Source organism: Caretta caretta, chromosome 3 (assembly GCF_965140235.1).
Source record: "Caretta caretta isolate rCarCar2 chromosome 3, rCarCar1.hap1, whole genome shotgun sequence".
NCBI lineage: Eukaryota > Metazoa > Chordata > Testudines > Cheloniidae > Caretta > Caretta caretta.
This window is the reverse complement of record NC_134208.1, coordinates 176376505-176401493: the sequence shown is the minus strand read 5'-3', so window position 1 is coordinate 176401493 and position 24989 is coordinate 176376505. Positions and strand designations below refer to the sequence as shown.

At 39.5% G+C, this 24989-nt stretch overlaps 1 protein-coding gene across 6 annotated transcripts in view; it reads right to left on the bottom strand.

Annotated features, from left to right (window-relative positions):
* The window catches only part of PRKCE (protein kinase C epsilon), a 524967-nt gene that overhangs the window by 100998 nt on the left and 398980 nt on the right, over window positions 1-24989 (bottom strand). For all 6 annotated transcript variants that reach the window (XM_048842980.2, XM_048842979.2, XM_048842982.2 and 3 more), the window contains one exon: window positions 9903-10057. In XM_048842980.2, the coding sequence (XP_048698937.1) occupies window positions 9903-10057 (155 nt within the window). The remainder of the gene's footprint in view (window positions 1-9902; window positions 10058-24989) is intronic.

The following is a 24989-nucleotide window of genomic DNA, read 5'->3' as shown; positions in this document are numbered from 1 at the left end:
AAACCTGAGTAAAAAAATAATGACACTGATCTTCCCATTAGAAACTCCTCTTGGAAATAGCATACCATTCCCAAAGTTAGGGCAATGTTGCTAATGGACTTCTTTTTAATGTTATATGCCCATTAATCTTTCCTTATATACCCAATTCTTCTGCAAGCCCGATGCTTCCCATCTAAACTGAGGGATTTCTTAAGTTCCAAAACCAGAAGAAATTTTTAAAACATTCTAGAGTTGAAAGGACCACATGGTTTACATCCTATTCCCACAGTCTTTTCTCTTCCTTCCCACAGCTGGAAATCTTGTTAAAGGGCTCTCCTACGTAACAGCAGTTTTCAGTACAATACATAAGCTAGGCAGATGGCAAGGTGGACTATTTCAGACAGAATGCCAGAACCATGAGAACCAACACTTCTTCCCACTTCACATCTTCTTCAGCCCTGTTTCTCTCCACCCTAGCCCTTTGCCTTTTTCTGCAAGGAGGCATCCTGCTTACTGCTTCATTTAGGGACTACTGACCTGCCTAGATTCAATAAAGTGAGAATGTAGAGAGGCTGGGAATCCAGGATATTAAACCCCTTCAGCCATCATCCCCCAGTTTTGGAGACTAAGACCTTTAAACTTAGGGCTAGAATGTGTTTCAAGGAACAGATATGAACAAAGAGTGGTACCTAATTGCACCATCCTCTGAGTAGACCCAGAAGACACTGACTCTGACACACACAGGAAGCTCAGTTCCTTGCCTCCTTCCCCTTTGGACTGGGGGTGATAGGAACAATTTGTTGGCAGCTGCAGAGAAGTGGCCACCAAACAGCATGGCTTGATGGCTTCAGGGCAGCCCTGCATGCAGTTCCTCACCTCAGTTTCCCTTCTTGGATCCCCAAATAAAGTCCACACAGGATTTTTCCAGTCCAGTCACAACAGCTCTCCTTAGGGTCTGATTTATTAACTTAAAATTCACAACTAAACACAAAAGTCTTCCCTCCAGACTTCCACTAGGTACAGCCCATACTCCCCTAGTCTGGTCAGAAAGAGTCCCCCCTGCCTCAGCACTCTACTCCCAGCCCTTCTTAGCTGGAGCAGTTCCCCTGGTCTCACAGTCCTCCCTGAAAGAGACACTCTCTCTCTCTCTCTCACACACACACACAGAGACTCATTCACTCCAGGAAATTGCCTGATTCTCCTCAGGTGGGGCTCAGTCTCTAATCAGGGTTGATTTGGTCCCATGCTCTCCAGCCCAACGGGCAAGCCACTTGTTACATGGGCCTAAACCAGAAGCAAAGACACCTTCAAATCAGATTGGCTGTGAGGGACAATACACGGGGGGGGAGAGCAAAAGTATGTAGGAGGTGCACAATACTTACTTACTTCTGTGTGCCTAGACAAAAGGTCTGAGTAATCTGTGCAGTGTAAGATCCCTCTTATCCTCTTTCTGGCCATATTGACCAAGAGACAATCTAGCCCTCAGTGAGCGAACATGCTGAATGACTCACTCTTTTTCAGTTTGTATACGCATTAAATATTCTTTATATAGTAAAAAGTAGATTTAAACTACTGTATTTCCTACTCATGCTCTTTGTGAGTTATAGTTTTACATGTTAACATGCAAAGAAATCTGGGGAATATTTGTCAATCAACTTATTTGGTTGCTACCATTCAAAATATCAGACTGAGGTAACGTGGAAAATGCTGACTTTTAAAATGGTGGCCACTGGATATAAAGTGTTTTCATTGGTGTTAAATATAATTGCATTACATTGTCTAGGTTGCACTGAACTGTATAGCAACCACAATTGCAGTCAGACTTTCTAAATATTGCACTTTGTCAATAGAAAACACCAACAAAAGTACTTTTAATTTGAGGTACTTATTCTCTGAGACACATGGATGTGCGTTATTACATATTGTTGCTTTGATAGAGAAAGTGCTGATCTTCAAAGGAAATAATCAATCAACATCCTAACTACTGTACTTTCTGAGTATTAAAGAACATAGAGTTTCTGTAAGAAAAAAATCCCTGATGTACACAGGGACTGGCACAAGCATATTTATATTCAAATTCTTCTTAATAGTATGCGAATGTGTCCTTCATCACAACCAGTCTATTCATTAGAAAGTGCCCAGAGCTATAACTTTAGGAGGAATGCATTTGGGTCTGTAACCCCAAAAAGCTGAAATAAGCTACCTAGGCACACTGAAATATTGTTATTATTTATCTGTATTACCATAGCACCGAGGAGCCCTACTCTTGGATCAGGATCCCATTGTGCTAGGCACTGTACAAACACAGAAGGAAAAGATAGTTCCTGTCCCAAAGAGCTTACAGCTAGGGCTGTCAATTAATCACAGTTAACTGAGCAATTAACTCAAAAAAATTAATCGCAATTTAAAAAATTAATTGCAATTAATTGCTGTTTTAATCGCACTGTTAAACAATAGAATACCAATTGAAATTTATTAAATGTTTTTGATTTTCTACATTTTCATATATATTGTATTCTGTGTTGTATCTGAAATCAAACTGTATATTATTTTTATTACAAATATTTGCACTGTAAAATGATAAAAGAAATAGTATTTTTCAATTCACCTCATACAAGTACTGTAGTGCAATCTCTTTATCGTGAAAGTGCAACTTACAAATGTAGATTTGTTTTGTTACATACCTGCACTCAAAAACAAAACAATGTAAAACCTCGGAGCCTACAAATCCACTCAGTCCTACTTCTTGTTCAGCCAATTGCTAAGACAAACAAGTTTGTTTACATTTAGGGGAGCTAATGCTGACTCTTCTTATTTACAAGGTCACCAGAAAGTGAGAACAGCCATTTGCATGGCACTTTTGTAGCCGGCATTGCAAGATATGTAATGTGCCAGATATGCTCAACATTCGTATGCCCCTTCATACTTCGGCCACTGTTCCAGATGACATACTTCCATGCTGATGGTGCTCATTAAAAAAATAATGCGTTAATTAAATTTGTGACTGAACTCCTTGGGGGGAGAATTGTATGTCCCTGCTCTGTTTTACATGCATTCTGCCATTTATTTCATGTTATAGCAGTTTCAGATGATGACCCAGCACACGTTGTTCATTTTAAGAACACTTTCACTGAAGATTTGACAAAATACAAAGAAGGTGCCAATGTGAGATTTCTAAAGACAGCTACAGAACTCGACCCAAGGCTTAAGAATCTGAAGTGCCTTCCAAAATCTGAGAGGGAATAGGTGTGGAGCATACTTTCAGAAGTCTTAAAAGAGCAACACTCTGATGTGGAAACTATAGATCCTGAACCACCAAAAAAGAAAATCCACCTTCTGCTGGTGGCATCTGACTCAGATGATTAAGATGAACATGCATTGGTCTGCACTGCTTTGGATTGTTATCGAGCAGAACCCGTCATCAGCATGGACACATGTCCCCTGGGATGTTGTGTGAAGCATGAAGGGACATATGAATCTTTAGCGCATCTGGCATGTAAATATCTTGCGACACTGACTACAACAGTGCCATGAAAATGCCTGTTCTCACTTTCAGGTGACATTGTAAACAAGAAGCGGGCAGCATTAGCTCCTGCAAATGTAAACAAACCTGTTTGTCTGAGCAATTGGCTGAACAAGAAGTAGGACTGAGTGGACCTCCAAGCTCTAAAATTTTACATGGTTTTATTTTTGAATACAGTTTTCTTGTACATAATTCTACATTTGTAGGTTTAACTTTCATGATAAAGAGATTGCACTGCAGTACTTGTATGAGGTGAACTGAAAAATACTATTTCTCTTTTTACAGTGCAAATACTTGTAATCAAAAATAAATATAAAGTGAGCACTGTACACTTTGTATTCTGTGTTGTAATTGAAATCAATATATTTGAAAATGTAGAAAACATCCAAAAATATTTAAATAAATTGTATTTTATTATTGTTTAAATTAATCGCGATTAATTTTTTCAATCGATTGACAGTCCTACTTACAACCTAAGTAAAAGAATAAACTAACCTACAAAAAAGACACCTGTGGTTTAAGATATTTCTCATCCCTTATCTCTTTAAAGTGAATTGTCATTGTGACTGTTCAGCTTTCTTATCTTCTGTTTTAGACTGAGTGCCCTGCTGACTTATTTAACTGGTGATGAAGTGTACTGGAGAAATACTGCACTGTATAGCCATTGTTCTCTAAGATCCTCATGGAAAAGAGACATACAGCTCACAGGGTTATACTCTTAAAATTTGGCTTATAAGGATAAACATGAATGTTGGTGTTTGCCTTAATGTTGGTGTTTGCCAGTGGTGCCTCAATCTAATTCCAGTGGCCTCAGCTGGGAATAACAAGAATTCATTAAGTATCCTTTCACAGATTTTAAGGCCATAAGGAACCTTTATAATCACCCAGTTTGATCTTCTTCACAAAACAGGCCATAGAATTCCACCCAAGTATTCTTGCATGAGCTCAATATTTTTTGGTTAAACTAGAGCAGCGGTAGGCAACCTATGGCATGTGTGCCAAAGGCAGCACGCGAGCTGATTTTCAGTGGCACTCACACTGCCTGGGTCCTGGCCACCGGTCCGGGGGGCTCTGCATTTTAATTTAATTTTAAATGAAGCTTCTTAAACATTTTAAAAACCTTATTTACTTTACATACAACAATAGTTTAGTTATATATTAAAGACTTGTAGAAAGAGACCTTCTAAAAACGTTAAAATGTATTACTGGCACGCGAAACCTTAAATTAGAGTGAATAAATGAAGACTCGGCACACCATTTCTGAAAGGCTGCCGACCCCTGAACTAGAGCATATAATAATAAGGGCTGTGAAGTGCAGAGAAATATAAAAGTAGCAGTCAGTGGAAGTGGTTAGACTGAACTGATGGTCTCCTCCTAACTGCTAGTTCAGTGCATGCTCCTCTACACTGAAGAGTACATTAAACTGCTGATGACTGACTTTAAGGAGTCAAATGGTCCATGGTCTTTCATCAATGGGTTCACAGGCAAAATCAGTGTTGTGGTTTCAACTCAAGTCATGAAGTTATGGTACCATTTTTCATAATTGGTATGTCTGTTTGAATGGCACAGCACAAATAACAAGAGTGCTGCTGGTCTGGCCTGACCTAAAGGGGCTTTCATTATAAACTTTATGGGTAAGTCTGTGCAGTGCCTGACTGACTCTGCTTGTACTATCAGTCCCAGATATGCCTAAATACCATCAAATACTAGATTGTGGGGGAAAATAATTCAAGATGACTTATTACTTGTTAAGCTCTGAGAGTGTGTTTAGCACTTTGAAGGACATGGAAGACACACTCCCTACACTGAGGACCTTCCATAATCTCATTAGAATGACATCACAAAGCATATCGAGGTTCAATCATACAGCATGGCTTTTTAAAAAAACAGCAATACATCTTTACATGGGAATATTTATATAAATTGAGAATGTGACCTTTGTTTTCACCACAAGCAGCAGAATCAGATCAACAGCATTGAGATACATAACTCTATTACACAAATAATTTAAACAAGACCGGAAACTGCTGTTGAGCCAATTGCAAAGGCATGATCTTAGAGCTGAATTTCTTTTTTTCAAATGGGAAACTTGCTTTCCCTTTTAACTCTGGAGGAAATGAGGATAATACTGGCTATTGAAGAAGATCATCACTAACTAGCCTTGTAACACTCTAAAAATCTAATCAACAAGCCAGAGCACTAGCTAGAGAGTTGCGCTTTTGGAAATAGACAGTTATGTTTAGCTCCAAACAGATACTTCCAAATATGTGGCTAAGCAGAGGCCTGAAGACATATTAGGTACTTTGAAACATTACTCCCTTCAAACATGGTCCAAGCATGCCCTGAAATACTGCCCATATAAGCAACATTTCCCACCGTGGAGAACACCCACTAATTTCATAGCACACTGTCTTTGGTAGAGCTATCACTATACAGGAAGTGTGTATTACTTCATTTGAGTGTCTGAGGGTAGATTAGGTATTTTGATTGGTGGTTAATCCAGGGCAAAGAGTACTTTTTTTTTTTTTTACTTTTGCTAGCTCACCCCACCACTTTGGAGATATAAATGAAAAAATTAAAACTAAATGCCTTTTTCTTTCCAGTGAGTCAGTGCAATGTTTCAAACAATGATGATGGATCTTTTCCCTGAAAGATGACTGCATTCTGGGGCATGTTAAATACTAACAAACATTTTAGCATTCCTCAAGGGCTGTTCACACCATGTATGAGTCATGACCTTTTCTTATAGTATATTATATAAGTCAATATTGTGTTGCTGTTGAAAAAAAGGCCAGTGTCACTGTGTGACGTATTAATAGGAGTGTCATATTTCAGACTCATAATGTAATTGTTCTACTTTACTCAGCACTGGTGAGGCCTGCTGGAGTACTGTGTCCAGTTTTGAGCACCACACTTCAAGAAAGATGTAAATATATGGGTCCAGAGTAGCAAAAATGATAACAGGTTTGAAAAACATTACCTATTAGGAAAGGCTGAAAGAATTGGGCATATTTTGTTTAGAGAAGAGGACTGCAGGGACATGATAACAGTCTTCAACGTGAAAGGTAGTTATAAAGAGGATGATGATCAATTGTTCTCCATGCCTCGTCAGAGCAGGACAAGAAGTCTCGCTCAGATTGCTAAAAGGCAGATTTAGATTAGATTTTAGGAAAATCTTTCTAACTGGTTACTTAGGGAGGTTATGGAATCCCAGTCATTGGAGGTTTTAGGGAACAGATTAAACCAGGGGAGGGCAAACTACAGCCTGTGGGCTGGATCCGGCCCATCAGGGCTTTCAATCCGGCCTGCAGGATTGCCAGCCCCGTGGCGCAGCCTACACCTGTCTGCCCTGGCCCTGCGCTGCTCCCAGAAGCAGCCAGCACCACATCCCTTTGGCCCCTGGGGAAGGGGGGAGCAGAGGGCTCCGTGTGCTGCCCTCACATGCAGGCACCACCCCATGCAGCTGCCATTGACCAGGAATGGGGAACCGTGGCCAATTGGAGCTTCGGAGGTGGAACCCACAGGTGAGGGCAGCACGCGGCGGAGCCACTGTCAGGACACACTGGCCACTTCCGGGAGTGGCAAGGGGCCAGGGCAGGCAGGGAGCCTGTCTTAGCCCTGCTGTGCGCCGCTGCCATCCTGGAGCCGCTCAAGGTAAGCGGCGCCAGGCCAGAGCCCACACCCTGAACCCCTCCTGCATCCCGCACCCCAATCCGCTGCCCTGAGCCCCCTCCCACACTCCGCACCCCTCCTGCACCTCAACCCCCTGCCCTGAGCCCCTTCCTGCACACCACACCCCTTCCCATGCCCCGCACTCCCTCCTGCACCCCCAGCCCCAGCCCTACATTCAGGGTCCTGCATACAATTTCCCCACCCAGATGTGGCCCTCGGGCCAAAAAGTATGCCCACCCCTGGATTAGACAAACACCTGTCAGGAATGATTCAGGCATACTTGGTCCTGTCTCACTGCAGGGGATGGATGGTGGGGGGTGGACTAGATGACCTCTTGAGGTCCCTTCCAGCCTTACATTTCTATGAGTCGATGATTATGATGATATTATGGATTAGAGATCTTCAATTGTTTTTTAAAAGTAATTGAAATGTATATTTTTATATGTTGTTATGGTTCTCAGTGACCTTCAGGTGAGAAATTAATAGTTACTAGGAATAAAACAATGTCCAGGTCAAAGAAACTGTAGTAAAATAAAGCAGCAGGAAGGGATGTGTTCTTAGTGAATTTTCCTTGCTTTCATCTCAGAACCCACATTTTTTTCTTCTCATTTGTCTCCCCTGAAACTAGCCCTAGTACAAATACTCCACCAATTATTTTAATACCACAGCATGGCTTACTACAGTGTGCCAGAGCTATGGCAGTATAGGCTACTGAGTAAGAAGTTGAGACTAACTCAGCGAGCTTTAAACCACAGAGCATTGCTCACTCATCAGTGTTTAGAGTGTGCTAAAAAGGCATCGTTAAAATGAGTGTGTACACAGTGATAAAGTATAGTTCAGAGCCAAATCCCAATGGCTTGACATATGAGAGAGAAGGAGTAGAGAGAAGGTTATTACACATATCCATATCAGGAAGTTGTCGTGTAATTTTATCAATTTGGATTTTCTTCACACTGCAGGTAATTTGTCTGAAAAGTGACCTTTTTGTTTGGTTCACTGAAATCAGTAAATTAACTGCTAATTACTCAGGGTGTAAATTCCAGCTACCAGTGCTGAGAAATGAACAATAGCCTATTTAGAAGAACTAATCCTCAAAATCCTTCACTTGTTAAGACACCAAACTCCTCCCCTTCCCTCCCCCTCCCCCCAAAAAAGGCAATTTATGAAATTCTGACACATTCAGAGGGGGTTACCTAAACCCTACTGATGTGTTGTTTTGGAAATAAATAAACCGGGGTGGAAGAGTCCTTACATAGGCAACAAAGGTAAGATATGTATTTAGGGCGTGAGCACTTGGAACCATTTAAACCCCAGAAGAAGAGGGGTTGGAAAGGGTCCAAATTGTATCTGATGAACTGATTTTACTTCTGCAAAACTTACAACCTGATTGTCAGCGTTGTGGATCAGCCAGACATCCGACTGCAGCTAGAGATGGCCAATCCTAGGACTGGTCAACACTTTTCTGTCAAAAAACTGTTTTTTGACCCAATAAACATTGTCAAAGAAAAGTGTCTGCTTTCCATGGAAAATTTTGACTGATCATCAAAAAATGAAACTTTTCCACTTTTTGATGGGAAGTTGAAAGTGCCCATGGAAAGCAGACACTTTTCTGTGAAAATGTTCATTAAGTCAAAACCCCACTTTTCTATAAAAAAACAGTTTTTTGACAGAAAAATGTTGACCAGTCCTAGGGTTGGCCATCTCTAGCTCTCACTGAGTCCATTTTCCAAGAAGCTCTAACGCAGCATCTTTAAATATGAGTTCATCAATTTTTTAAATTCCATGTCCTCAGATAGACTTTTTTCACATAAAAAATGTAGGTCCCCTAAAATAAGTCATATTGAAAATTTGAGATTGGGAGTAGGAATATCAGAAACTCTAATATATATCCATGGCCCGCAACAGACTTAAAGATTTCAATAAGGTTTAAAAGACCCACATCCCAAAACCTACAGCTATGCTGCTTGCTTCAGGCAGGCAAGATTTATCGCAAGTGGTGACAGGCTGCCAAAAATAATTTAAAAAGAGAGGAAGGGTGAAACGACAAGATAAAGGACTTAATAAACATATGGATAACAGGGTGAAAATTTCCCAAGTGGTTCCTCATTTCTAATAATAAATATTTATTCTTAAATGCATTCTCCACAGCACAACAAAAATGTTCATAAATTGGTTTGGTTTGTTTTATTTTAAACTGGAAGGGTAGTGATTTAGTTTAGTTTTTGTTCAGATGGGAACTTTGGGCAGTAACAAGCAAATCCAAATTGTCTGCAAAGAGCCACTTCCTGTTAGGGATTGAGACTTCATCCTAACAGTTAAAAAGAAAGGCCATTGCAAACTACTATCCTGATTCTATCAGACTGGAGACAAGTAGGACAAACAAACTCAGGAAGTGGCAGGGAGTTCGAAAGCGAGAGGAAATCTATGGCACAGAGAGGAAAGTGAAGAGATTGCGCTGATCTGCAAAAAGTTCACCCCTAGGTCAGAATGTGCCAAGCTTTTCAAAAAGCTTTATTTGTACTATAATACAAAACTGGCACACACAGCTGGCGACTGCTGCAGAGACTATTCAAATGTTAACATTCTGAATGATAAACTGCCAAAAAAAGTTCTATGTAAGCAAATTGGAACAAACAACTAATCTAAATCTGGTTGCTAAGAGACAGAGGTTTACAGCCAAATTCACCCCCAGCTCTCAAGAATACTTCATTCTTAATCAAAAGAGTACCTGTAGATGACGCCATGTTGGTGAAGAAACATGAGTGCTGATGTGACCTCTGCAGCATAGAAGCGGGATCGAGGCTCGTCAAATTTGCGTGAGCGCTGAATTTGAAACATTAGATCTCCACCATTTACATATTCCATGACGAAAAAGAGGCGGTCCTGAAATTAATTAAAACAGTGCTATTTAGCTAATTTCTTTCAGCCACACAAAGGGCTGCTTTAAACTACACATTAGGCGACAGCAGGATTTGCGTCAAGAAACTGAAGAACAAACGCTACAATTCTGAACTGGGGAATGCTGACAACCAAAAAACAATAAACCCCAGGGAAGACTGATTCAAGAAAGAGCGAACGAAAGAGAAAAGGAAGAGAATTAAAATGTGATTAAAAAGTAATAAGGATTTTTAAAATAGTACAATCAGCTTTTTATTTTTAAAGAAATATTTACATGCTCTTTAAAAAAACATTTAAAATAAATATTACAACACAATGTCGATTCTGTCAGCTGCTGAAGGGCAGGACGATTTTGCAGATTGCCTGTGCACCTGGCTCCCTATCCTTACATATTATCAGCTACTGGGTCTATAAAATGCCTTTTCTTTCAAATTATGACTTCACACTACATATTATTAATAATTTTTTATATGGAAACCAGTATTGCCATGAGAAAGCAGTGAAAAATCATGAGTCAGGCTTTCTCAAAAATCATAAGATTGGCTTAAATATAATCATATTTTTAAAAAAAATCTATTTGGGGTTCTTTTTAATTGTCTTCTGGTTTTTGAATCTTCAGGGTTCATTTTTTCATACTTTCCTCCATAGCAATGAGGGATAGAAACCCTCTTCATTTTTCAGTGCCAGCTGCCATTCTCACACAATGACGTGACTTTGGGAGCTGGGGCTTTCAGAAAAACACCAAGTACTATAAGAGTCACAATATAAAATAGCAGCAATTGGCAACACTGAGAAACCAAATGTGAATGACGCATTTGCATGTGAATGCAGATCAAGCATAGGCAAAGAATATGGTATATACATTTTTATCATCACTGTCCCATTTTCTCTAAAGGATTATTGCCCATCCTTAGCATTTTGCCTAATTATATCATTAGCCTTACTCCTCCCCACCTTGCGCTTTTGTCTTTTGCTTGGAACCCTATTTTCAGATTCTTTATTATTAAAATACGTCTTTCTATGCACAATGTCTAAAACAGATCACACATTTAATAGATTAATACTTTTTAATGGACTAATATTATCTAATGTAGTTGGTCTCAGAACTCATATAAGTTGACTGTCTTTACTCTGCCCTAACTGAGGCCCAAATTCAGTAAAGCACTTAAACACCACTGACTTAAATTAAGCACGTGCTTAAGTGCTGTCCTGAATGTGGATGCTTTCCGGAAGGGGGGCTTGAAACATTTGCTTAGCCTAGTAAAGGTCACAAGTGGAGGATGTAGAGGAAGAAAATGCAAGCACCCCCACTGTACACATCAGAACATAGGAATTGCCACAATGGATCAGACCCGAGGTCCATCCTATCCATCATCCTGTCTCTGAGGACATGTCTACACTACAGCTGCTACAGTGGCACAGCTATAGTGCTACAGCTGTGCCACTGTAGCACTGTAGTGTATAGACGTCGTAGATCAACGGAGGGGTTTTTCCACTGCTGTAGTTAATCCACCTCTCTGACAGGCAGTAGCTAGGTCAATGGAAGAATTCTTCCATCAACCTGGCCATGACTATACTGGGACTTACATCGATCTAACTATGTCACACAGGGCATGACATTTTTCACAGCCCTGAGTGATGTATGTAGATGATCTAAATATCAAGCCTAGACCTGACAGTGACTGGTACCAGACAGCCACCATCACAGTCCTTTCCTGAAAGGAAAGACTGGGGAAACAATAGCCTTACTGCTGCCAGAAGTAACAGACACTCCAAAGGGAATGGTATAGGCTATAGTCTTGCCACCTGCCAGACTGACTCAATATTGCCAATCCAAAGTGTTCAAAAATCATGAGACAGGTCTCCAAAAATCATCAGATTTAAACCCTCATGATATTTGTGCCAAACAAAATAATACATGTGAGGTTCTTTTTTATTCTGATCCTCAGGTCACGTTTCTCAACTTTTTTCTGCAATGATGAAGAATAGAACTTTGCTTTAAAATAACAAAAAGAAAAAGAAAAAAAAGCAGTGAAATGCTCATATAATCCCATGACTCCAGAAACTGGAGCATTTAAAAACGCAACAAATATTGCGAGACTCTCAATAAAAATCACAAGACTTAGCAACACTGTCGACTGAGAGATTGCAGAGATGTGGGGCAAGGATACATTATACTTCCAAAGAGGAGATGCAAGCACCTCTTTTCAGAACATTCCCAATCTTTATTCCAAGAGGTGTAGTGCATACCTGTATGCTCTGCAGGCAGAATGCCTCTGAAGATTTGCATGGGAGAGGTACAACCAATTCCCAGCATTACTGTGTTTTACACCTTCCCATTTGGAGAGGACATGGGAAAACATTACAAATATGATAGGGATGAGAGGTCACAGTCTGTGTCATTCAGTTGGCTAAAGTAATTCCTCCCAACCTCTTACTTTAGTGATCACCTTTTCACTGTAGCATTTTATGTTCTGCCAAGTTGGTAGAGTCTGGGCATGACTGCACAGCAAGACAATCAGGCAGTGGGAGGAAGGGGTCAGCATTTGCTACCTAACTATGACATGCTGGCTGAATCCCAAAAATGCAACCCACTGGATGCGTCTACACCAGAAGAACAAAAGGACTCAGAGACATCAAATGCACAAAATGCTGTCGATTGTCCTTGCTATGCTATAGAGAATCCTGCAGGAACAGTCTTTCTATGTCATGAGACTGCCAAGTCACCTATTCCATACTACTCAGCACTGTGAGTGAAAGAATTCTGGAGTAATTTCCTTGTGAGATGAAGATAAGGGAAGCAGTTGAAGACACGTAATTACAGTGCTTATGGTTTCTTTCTTCAGTGGGGAGATACTACTGGAGTGGAGACTGTATATTTATCTCCTAAACTGCCCATACTGCCCCCTTGACCTTGATTTTATTGCAGGCTAAAATTTAATGACCTTTGGATACTCCTACCTTACATGAACAGAAGTACCCTCTAGAATTTTTGTAATCCCAGTCTATTTTCAAAAATGCTCAACTTTCTTGACTCTGATTTGAGCAGAGAGGATGCCCAACAAATCTTATGCAGAAATCTCAGCAGAACCCTCCTTCCTACACAGACCTATTAATATTTTCTGTATGTTACTTAAGATGAGCTCCCAGTTCTTGGATGATATCTTTAATCTTTCATCTACACAGAGACTAACTCTGTAACTCCAGTTGGGTGCATAGGGAATCACTTCAACATCACTACCTCAATTAATGACTTCTGTAGATGCAATCATAGTACTTGCATGTTTGGTCCAAACAGAGCCCATATTCTGCTTGGAGTCCTCAAACACCTATCTGTGGCAATTCTAAGCATCACATACTGTTGAGGTCAAAATGTGATTTCTGTGGTTTTGGTTTAGGATCCTTTACAAGGTTTTCCTGATTTGACCAATCTAGAATTTAATCTGGATTGTGGAGCCAGATGTGTTGTGCTCAGTTTGAACACAGGGGATTCAGCAACAACTCCGATCCCAGGAATGGCAAGGTACTAAGTCACACATCTCCCTTCATTCTTTCAGATGGAAGGCAGCCTCACATGGATTATATTATACACACTTAAATGTACTTTTTCGTTTATGTGAAAGGGTATCAGACACCTTGTGTATTGACCAATGTTATGCCCTACAAACAGATTGCTCATCTCTCCAGGCAAGTGTTCAGATTGGGTTTTGGATTTGCTGGTTTAACAGCACTGTGGATAAATTTATCCTACCGTGGTATTTGCTTGACATGGCATTAAGTGCCTACAAAATGCTCTTGTAGGTTACACTCTCCTACTACATACATTTACATTTCAAATAGCCTACCTAGTTTTCCCAGGTGTGTATTACAGCCAGTTTTATTGGAATTGGCAGCCAGAAATGTCTTTGAAAATCATGTTTTCCTTATGTTAAGAATTCAGGTGAGGATTTTTTATTTTAGTATAATGTCAATTTGTATAATCCATTATAATAAGATGCATCGTGTCAATACTGCAACACTGGCACAGAGAGCATCGTCCTGGAGAAAATAGGACTCTTGTATTTTTATAGGTTTCAGAGTAGCAGCTGTGTTAGTCTGTATTCACAAAAAGAAAAGGAGTACTTGTGGCCCTTAGAGACTAACCAATTTATTAGAGCAAAGCTTATGCTCTAATAAATTTGTTAGTCTCTAAGGTGCCACAAGTACTCCTTTTCTTTTTGTATTTTTATGACACCCGGCTTTTCTAAACTATTATTTGGCTTTTCATTTCCTATGCTCCAGAGAAAGGATCTGCTCAATCTGGAATGGGCATAAATCTAGACTAAAATAGGAGCACATGTGTTGGCATCTATATCAAACTCTGTTTGAGAAATCTTTTACCTAGGTATTTTTCTGGTTCCCATCACTACAGTACCAGTTGAGAAAAAAATGTATTGTTATATACTTCCATTAAACTTTTTGCACCCACAATTTGGGTTCCTAACACGAAGAACATATGTATTCTTCTGTTATCTCCTATTTTTCTCCCATTACACACACACACACACTCAGGATGAGATTCTGGGCCTATTGAAGATAATGGCAAAATTCCAATGGACTTAAATACAACCAGGATTTCGCCCTCATCATACACTTCCCAGTACAGAAACTGAGGTACACCTGAGAACATGTCATTCATTAGATGTGTGTTCAGGATTTATTCAGACATTAAAATGAGGAGGGTACAAAGTGGACAGAACAAAGTATTGTACAGTATTGACAACCAAGTACCTAGAGCAGCTAAGTATTAGATTTGGTTGCATTTATCAATTTTGTTCCAAAACCGGTTTGGATTATTTTTTGGATTCCATATCCATAACATTTGAGAAGTATGTTTTGATGAACAAAAAACATGTGAAACAGTCCTGGGAACTCCTTAATTACATAAACTGAAATAAAAGGAAAAATCACAAACAAGCTATTATAGATTAATCCCCTCTTGGCATCTGTGATGCAAAACCAAAAAAGCAAAGGACTATAAAATAAGCAAATATGTTTTCTGAAGTAAAGATTTTTTAAAAGGTTTTTGTTTCTCCCTTAGTCTAACCTTCTCTCCCATGAATTCTAAGAAGTTATGGAGGAATGAAAACACTTAAAATAATAAATGAAAACAATCTAAAACAGAGACCGTGGGTAAGAGTGTTTCAGGGCAAAGAGGATTTGGGTTAAACAGTCTGGAAGACAATAACAAAAGCTTTCAATTTTAATCTGAATTTCCATGGTACTAACCTTTCCCGTCTTTGGTTTCAACTATATATCTTGTTATAACTTGCAAATCTGCCTGTCCTGACTTGTCTTCAACCCCCATCTCGGCCTACCTCACCGATATAGCCTCCTGGCTGTCTCACTGTCACCTTAAGATTAATGCTGGCAAAACCAAACTCCTTAACTTCCTTCTCAATTATCCTTTTCCTTTGTCACCCTCAGCTCCACAACCTTCCTCTCGGCCACTAAAGCCTGTCAACTGAGGTTATATTTGATTCAGCCTCTCTTATCCCACTCATTTAAGCTGTGCTCAAATCCTGCCTCTTCGTCCTCCTCAATATTTCTAAGATCTATCCTTTATTTTTTATCTCCACAGCAAAAGCTTGCATCCAAGCCCTCATTATCTCCTGTCTTGATTCCCATCACTGCCTCCTCTCTACAGATATATACACCCACATTAGTTTTTGACATTTTTGTTAGCCTAGCTGTGTATATGCTACTCTCGTTCTTTCGTTCTTTCTGCCCTCTCTGTCTGTCTCTCTTTAGACTAAGTTCTTTGAGGCATAGACCATGCCTTCTTTTCTGTTGGGAAAACTGTGGTCGCCTCCAGAAATAAATAGCCATAATCCTTGAGGACATAACTGGGTCATCCTACGTCATCTTTGAGGAGGTGTGATTGATGACCAAGAACCTCCTCCTAGATATTCTTGCCAATCAGTTTTGGGTTGATACATGATTCTCTATAACCTATTAGTTGTTTATATGTGGAAAGATACCATCGTTGGGGAACAGACTTTCATGTACATCCCAAACAAAAGTTGAGACTGGGAATTACAGCTTTTGCTGTATTGTTTACCACTAAGAAATGATCACTGCCTACCACTTTTAAGAATATATTATCATTATATGAGCCCTTAATTCACCCGATGCTTTGTTTGTTTTTCACTTAACATTTAATGAGATCACAGTGTAATGAAAATGTATTGGTAGAGCACAAGGATAAGTACAATTATTGCTGGCAAGCTCAAGAGCACAAACCTTTCCCCAAGTGAACCTTAGGAGCTGTGTGACCCCACATGGAGTTGAACACAGCCCAATTAACTGAAATGAAACAAAGCAGAAATAAATCATCCAATCTGTTTCCCAGTTTCATATCCAAGACGTGTATCCATGCTATATGCCAGGCAAGCACTCTTTTCATTACAAGCCTTAGACTCTAGGATCTATCCCTGCAACCGCTCAAAGCACAGAAATAGGAAAGGCATCAAACATATACTTTTCAAATAGAATTCACAGTTGATAAGACTTATCAGCATTCTCCAAGTACCATTTTTTCCTTCTTTTATGTTTCTCATACAAATGGGTGTGAATAAATTCTTCCTGATTTTCACTAAGTCCTTAAACTAAGTTCATGGTCTCAGTAGACTTTTCTAAGAAACAGCATCTGAAAGTTACATCTGAATCACATTTTTCCAGACACTACTGAAAAATATTTCAAAACCACACTAGAAAAATTAAGAATGTGTGCTGATTAAGAGTAAATTTAACACACAAAAATAGCTCAGACGTGAATTATACCTTCTGTTAAATGACAGTGTTTTGTGCTATAAAAGTACTAAGCTTGTTATCAATACAAAAGTCAAAATACACAGGAAGCCAGATAAATATATCATGTCTTTGGTATGCTGTGTAAGATGATATTTTATTCAAATCATGAGTGTATGAAACTCTTTCCCAACTAGCACAAAACTGTGATTACTTAACTCTATTTAAACAGGATGCTCAAACAGTTTGTTTAAAATTACCTAAAACTGCAGCAACCGTCCCACCCATTAGAACTTGAATAAACATTTCCTGCTTCTGATTGAAATTGCACAGATACACTGGACTTAGTACACAAAACTAAACAAGAGCCTTAATGAACCAGAATCCTAGATTCAAACATCTCCCCCAACCCCAATCTTGGAAAGTGTCATCTGCCAAATGAACAAGTGTATGGAAGACGAGAGATGTGGAGAAATAGAGAAATAAAACCTCATATTAATTTTATGCCCTTTCAAGTTTACTCAAACATAATCCTTTGACAAGAGACTGTGATATGTAAAAAGGGGGTTATATTTATAGTGATTATTGTTTCCTATTTTTCAGTGTCTATTTTAAGGCCAATTATGGCTTTTTTTAAATAAAAAATTAAGACAGAAGAATAATTTTTCCATGGTGTTTACAAAATTGCTTCTGTGAATGACTAGAAGAAATGACTTCCACAGTAGTCTCATGTTCCTTGGGATGAACGCCCAGAAATGATGGGAGATGGTGAGAGCTCACAATGTTAAACATTTCAAGAACTGTAAGTCTGGAGTATTTTCAGTGTGCATTTTATAAAATCTGTTCTCACTCTCAGAGTTTGAATCAGAGGTGTTATCAGTAGCTATAATGTACAAATGGAAATCTATACAAACAAGAGGTAACAAATGTAACAAAAATATTTCTGACAATCCAGCTGCTTTAATTTCCTTCAGGTTGGTTGGAACTACCATTGTTATACACATAATACTCAGTTTCATTCCTCTCTCCCTGGTTATCAGTTTCTAATAGCCTTTAGCCCTTTGCTTTCTAGAGGAAGGATGGTCTTGTGGTTAGACAATGGACATGAAAGTTGGGTGATCTGATAAGCTGTTTGTAACTCTGGGAGAGTCACTTACTTTATCTGTGCCACAATTCCCCATCTGTAAAATGGGGATAATAATCCTTCCTTACATCACAGGGCTAATGCAAGGAGATATCCATTATACTTCTGAGGTGGTTAGACACTACTGAGATGGAGGACAAAAGTTCAGAAAAAAAATACTGCTCAATTTCATTTTTATCGAACATTTTACAAACGTTTTGGGGACTAGATGGCCCAGTCGGTAGCAAGATACTTTCCAAATATGAAACCCAAACAGGTCAGCTGTAGCTGACATTTGAAGAAGATAAGAGTATTCTTCTTCACTTACTGTCCTAAACTGCTGTATAAGAACATAAGAACCGCTATACTGGATCAGACCAAAGGTCCATCTAGCCCAATATCCCGTCTTCCGACATTTGCCAATGCCAGGTGCCCCAGAATATGTAATCATCAAGTGATCCAGTCCCTGTCATTCATTCCCAGCTTCTGACAAACAGAGTCTAGGGACACCATCCCTGCCCATCCTGGCTAATAGCCAGTGATGGACCTATCCTCCATGAACTTACCTAGTTCTTTTTTGAACCCTGTTATAGTCTTGGCCTTCACAACATCCTCTGGCAAGGAGTTCCACAGGTTGACTGTGCGTTGTGTGAAAAAATACTTGCTTTTGTTTGTTTTAAACCTGCTGCCTATTAATTTCATTTGGTGACCCCTAGTTCCTGTGTTATGAGAAGTAGTAATCATTTTTGTTGCTCTTTTCTGTACCTTTTCCAATTCCAGTATTTCTTTTTTGAGGGGGGCGACCACATCTGCATGCAGTATTCAAGATGTGGGCGTACCATGGATTTATACAGAGGCAATATGATATTTTCTGTCTTATTATTTATCCCTTTCTTAATGATTCCTAACATTCTGTTTGCTTTTTAAACTGCCATTACACATTAAGTGGATCTTTTCAGAGAACTATCCACAATGACTCCAAGATCTCTTTCTTGAGTGGTAACAGCTAATTTAGACCCCATCATTTTATATGTATAGTTGGGATTATGTTTTCCAATCTGCATTACTTTGCATTTATCAACACTGAATTTCATCTGCCATTTTGTTGCCCAGTCACCCAGTTTTGTGAGATCCTTTTGTAGCTCTTCATAGTCTGCTTGGGACTTAACTATTTTGAGAAATGTTGTATCATCTGCAAATTTTGCCACCTCACTCTTTACTCCTTTTTTCAATGTGTGCTGTTAAACAGCTGCCACTTTCCTTCCAAGAATTGGCTGCATTTCAGCAGAGGGTGTAGTGATTCCTGTTTAAAATAAAGGACTCTACTGCTTGGCAGTCTGAGGTGAAAAGTATTACCATATATGAGTGCAGGGTGTTATTCATAAATTATTACTACTATGATTATCACCATTTGAAAGCAACTTTATTGAAATCATTATTGAAAGATCTCAAGGCCTAGTGGATAAGCATAATCTTTGCTGGTGGCCTCAGTAGTAAATGAACAGACATGCAGACCAAGATGGCCACTCATTCCTTGTGATGATCCCTCCAAAGTGTATTGAAGGATATTTGAGGGGAGTAGGCAGAACAATGTTGTTCATGCTGTACTTGGTGTGTGTCTAAATAGTGCATGTTAGGTTTCCAGGCTGTTCCAGGAAAACCACTATTAAAAGTCACTGCTGAAAAAAAAAATGAAATAAAAATAGTTTGTGGTGGGCCAGCCTGACTGGATACAAACTTTTACCTAGAAATCAGAAGGGAAAACAGCATTAATGCCATGCTTCTTTTTCCCCCACCATCCACCCACTTTATATTACTGGCCCTGGCCCATATTCAGCCCATACTATGAACCCAGTCAGCAATGGTCCAGGCAGGTTGTGGCAGGAATAGCAACTGGTAGTGCTGAGTGACACCTGTACAATCCTACTATGTGCTTAGGTGGATTGTGGAGTGCTGAGGGCTAAGAGTTGCCAAAGCAGTTACCTAACTTCACCCTCACACTCTAGCTAAGTAATGGGAAACAACAAGCTCTGATCTGGTCAAGAAAGGCTATATCATGGATTCAAGTTAGGTTTTCAAACTAATGCATTCAGAGCTTGTACAGAGCTTCTTATAACCTCTATATTAGATTAGTCTAATGCTTTGTGTTTGTGGCCTAGACTGAAATATAAAATGAAGCCTCTGACTAGGGTTTTAACTTGAGCAGGATGCTTGTGCTCCAATTTTAACTTGCACAAAGCAGGCTTCGTATATTACTTTTTCTCTGGGGGTTTTACTGCTGGCTTCCTGTTATGTATCAAGTTGTTTTTAGAATTAGAATAGAATTTGTTTTATTCTGTCTTTCATGTCCCTAAAGTAACCCAAAGTGCTTTCCAATGAACCAGATGCTGCTGGTGTTCAAGTGACTCTGTCAGCTAATGGGGGAGCTGTTATATGCTCTGCACTAAGTCACAGACTTTTGGAAATTACAGTCTATCATAACCAGTGAGTGTTATGGAATGTTAAGTTCTACCTGGACAGCTATCTGAGACAGCAAGAAGGTAACTTGGTTTAATTATTCTGCCACAGATGACATCAATAATAATGTAACACCCTGGAATATGCATTTTAAATTGTTGTACACCATGAATTTGGAATTAACACCTGTATAATAAATCAAAATAGCTGACAAAGGTTAAAGCTCTTTCATGAAGTTTTTCCTGCAGTCTGTGTAAATTACAGATACTTTGTATTTGTATACTGCATTAAAAGTGCTTTTGCTTACAAGGATCTGTGTAAAATTACTACTTTGTACTTAACTGCACTACCATACATTGGATTAGAGCGCACACGAGGTTTGCAAAAGGGCAAACAGAAATGTGTTTCACAATAAATTAGTGTGTTTTAAAAGAATTTAAAGTCAGTGATACTGCTTTAGAGTCATTCAAGCTAGCACAGGGAATTATAAATACATTCCCTGTGTCAGCCTGGACCCTGGGCATTTTCAACATAAGAACAGCCATACTGGATCAGATCAAAGGTCCATCTAGCCCAATATCCTGTCTTCCAACAGTGGCCAATGCCCCAGAGGGAACAAACAGAACAGGTAATCATCATCAAGTGATCCATCCCCTGTTGCCCATTCCCAGCTTCTGGCAAACAGAGGCTAGGGACACCGTTCCTGCCCATCTTGCCTAGTAGCCATTGATGGACCTATCCTCCATTAACTTATCTTGTTCTTTTTTGAACCCTGTTCTAGTCTTAGCCTTCACAACATCCTCTGGCAAGGAGTTCCACAGGTTGACTGTGCGTTGTGTGAAAAAATACTTGCTTTTGTTTGTTTTAAACCTGCTGCCTATTAATTTCATTTGGTGACCCCTAGTCCTTGTGTTATGAGAAGGAGTAAATAAGACTTCCTTATTTACTTTCTCCACAGCAGTCATGATTTTCTAGGTATTTATTTTTTTACATTAGTTAATAAAGACAGAATTTAACATCCTAACCTATTGAAGTCAATGGCAAAACTCATGTTTACTTCAGCAGGGCCAAGATTTCACAAACTTGCAAAATATTGTGGCCATCATTTTGATTGTCAGATAGTTACTCTGATTTTTATTAAACATATTTTTGTTACAGTTCTTCCTGATCATTGTTGGAGATTAGACTTACTACCTATTTTAAGAGTTTTCTATAGCACCCATCACCATAAATATCTAATCCCATGATCCAAAGCCCCTGGAGTTTAATGGAGATTCTCCCATCCCACAGAATTATTGGGTTTTAGATTAGGATTAAGTGCTTAATACTGCAACAAACTGAATTAGTTAGGCCTGGACATGCAATGCAGATTCAGAGCAGCAGCAAGCTGATTGCCATGGTCATCAGCTTAACCCCCTCTGCATGTTCTCCTTTAAACTTTTTGGAGCAAACTGAAATAAAAACCTTTGGAAAATCCACCATTCCAGAATAATACATTAGCCTGCAGACAAACAGTCTATGACAGCCAAATATTCTGGCCAATGTTTTAAACGTTTTTAGACTCTGCACTAAGTTGGGGTGGTGCAGAGCTGCATCCCCCATGGTAGCTCACAGAAGGTCCATCTCTCAGATGGCACCTCTTGCCTGCCCCCTATAAAGTAATGTGATTCCCACAGGGGCAGGATTCTGTCACATCTCTTTGTGCCCTTCTCCCCATTTATACCAGGGCCAGTCATAACCTGGATGCTGTGCAGAAATTGCCCATTTTATATTTCCAGTCACTTCAGAAGGCAAAGCAAGTAGGGTAAGCTTTTCAGGCCATCTCTCTAATAGTTCATTTCAAGACAGATAAGCCGTGGGAAGGGCTTTTTGTGAAATTCTTTGATCTCCTTATTTTCTTTCAGAACTGTTTGGAAAGTAGAACAGTCTGGGTGAGATAAATGTAAAGATCTCTCATTCAACGGCCTGATGCACATGGCAGAAAAATATATCAGCCCCCAAGCTCCCCTTATATCAAACTTACCCTTATACCAGTGTCATCATGAAGAAAATGTTACGGTGTTTTGGCAGCAACTAATAGTTATTTATTTTGATTTCTACAAGAAAAATATGAACACCGGCCCTCAGTTAGAACAGCACAATTGTTTCTAAATCAGCTTATAATCAAAGACAGAACAAAATCAACCAAATTTAATCTGCTCTCATAAATCCTTTGTTGTTAGCTACCTGGAAAGATGACCACTCGGGCTTTTCACATGCAAGTTACATGTAGGGTCAGATTCATTGAAATGTGTCAGATTTTAGACATGAAGACAAACTTATTCCTCTTGCACAATGATCTGCAAGGTTCCCAAAGGAAAGCCAGGCTTCCAAATAAAGCTACTCACCTTTTTAACTAAATTAAAGTAATATTATTTACTCTACATGACTATACAGTATTTAGAAAGACAAGGTGGATGAGGTAATATCTTTTATTTGAACAACTTCTGTTGGTGAGAGAGACAAACATTTGAGTTGGTCCAATAAAAGACAGTACCCATCTTGTCTCTCTAATATCCTGGGACCGACACAGCTACACCACCACTGCATATATAGTATTTATGCATATAAACATAATTCTTACAGGTAAACCAACTCAGTCTAAACACTGACACCGGTACGGGTATCTGCATTTATATGTGAAAAAGCTACTTTGTGTGTGGAAATCTGATATATGGAAGCACCAAGGCTATGGGCACACACAATCAGCCTTTTCAGCATACAAATACATGCAGATGTGCAGACAATTTCATGTGCAGATATTTTCTGAAAGTACAAGTAATTCACTAGCTTCTGAATATTTGACACAATATAAACACATATTTAATGCTCCATCCTGCATTGGGGTCTTGATTAAGAATAATACTTAGCTCATACAGATTCCTTTTACCCATAGATCTCAAAATGCTTTACAGAAAGGCCTGGAATATCATTAAATTGATTGTACACTTGGGGAAACTGAGGCACAGAGGGATTAAAATGACCTGTCTAATGTCACCCAGCAGGTCAGCGGCAGAACTAGAAGAGAACTCCTGTCTGACTTCCAGTCCATTGCTCTTCTCTGCTAGGCCAGGCCATCATACAGGGATTCTAGCTTTCTAGACACAGATGGAACAGATTTCAGGTGGTTCCACAGCTCCTGAACTGGATCCAGAAGCCTTCCATTTCCAGGTACCACAATCTTCTCCCTATCCCTTAACTCCAGCATGTTGAATAATTCATGCGAAGGGTGTGTTCAAAAATCCAACCATTCTGCCCACCAGATCCTGAAAGGTCCTGGTGTTACTAGGGGAAGAAGGTAAGAGGCTAAAACAGAACCACTCAGGGAAGATAATGAAGAGGGTAGAACCATTAATATCTCTCCTGTTTGTTCCTCTTCCACCGAGTCACTTCTTGGAAAGGGTTTGTAGCTTGGGTGGAAGGGTAAGCATCTTCCCATGGGGCAATCACACAGGCTATGTAAAGAAGAAAAATGCATAAACCAACATTTGAAAATTGGTTCACACAGTTAATTTAACGTATTGTAAATAAGTTATTCATCTGGTTAACATAAGCCTGACACTAATGCTCGTTTACTTGCCAAGAAAACAGTAATTAATAACTCACAAAAATGTGGTTAAAAAAATTAAAATATACACATCCAGGCTGCATACATACCTTGGAGAATTAATCCCATTAACACCAGTGCGCACACATACTGTACATAAACTTCATTTCTTCTGCTGTCTGCTCCAGAAACACTTTCCACCACATTTTCTTTGTTGTTTTTTATGTTCCCTGTGCCTCGGAAGGAGAGGGGGAATCAGGACAGTTGTTCCCTTTACCTGCCTTCCTTCTCAAGAGTAGTCATCAAAGGAAGCTCACGGAACATTAAGTGAAGCATTCAGGCTTCTACAACCCATCACCATGGCGCTGCTATTCATTGAAGCTACCAATCTTGCACCTTCTATGGGGAAATCATTGCCCCCATCCATTAATCAACATGCACTTATAGCCCTGTGCCACAGTGCTCCTGTGTAGAACACCCACCCTTATGTTATTTGCTCTTTCCTACTTCTATTATTATTTATTTACTGTAGCACTGAGAAGCCCTAATCTAGGCTAGTTGATTCTCAATGCCTTGATAAGGGGAATTCCAAAATCACTCTTGACCAAACAGAAGACTGTAGGATTATTATTTGACCATGCCAACATAATGGCACATAATGTACGGCATTTCAGCAATTTTATATAACATGGTGCGGCGCGGTGGGTAGGGAGAGAAGTAAGTATTCAGCCTCTGCTCTTATTTTAGGATCTGATTCTGCAACCTTTATTCACTACAGTAGATCACTGATTCCAACAGGACCACTCATGTCAGTAACATCTACTTGCATGACTAAGTGGCAAAGGAGCTGGTTCTTCATTTGTACTTTAAGAGAGTTTGCGGGTGGAGGGGAAATCCTGCACTTCATTCAAAAGAGCTAACTGAATGAGATCTTTGCCAAAGTAAAGATATTCACTAGCGGA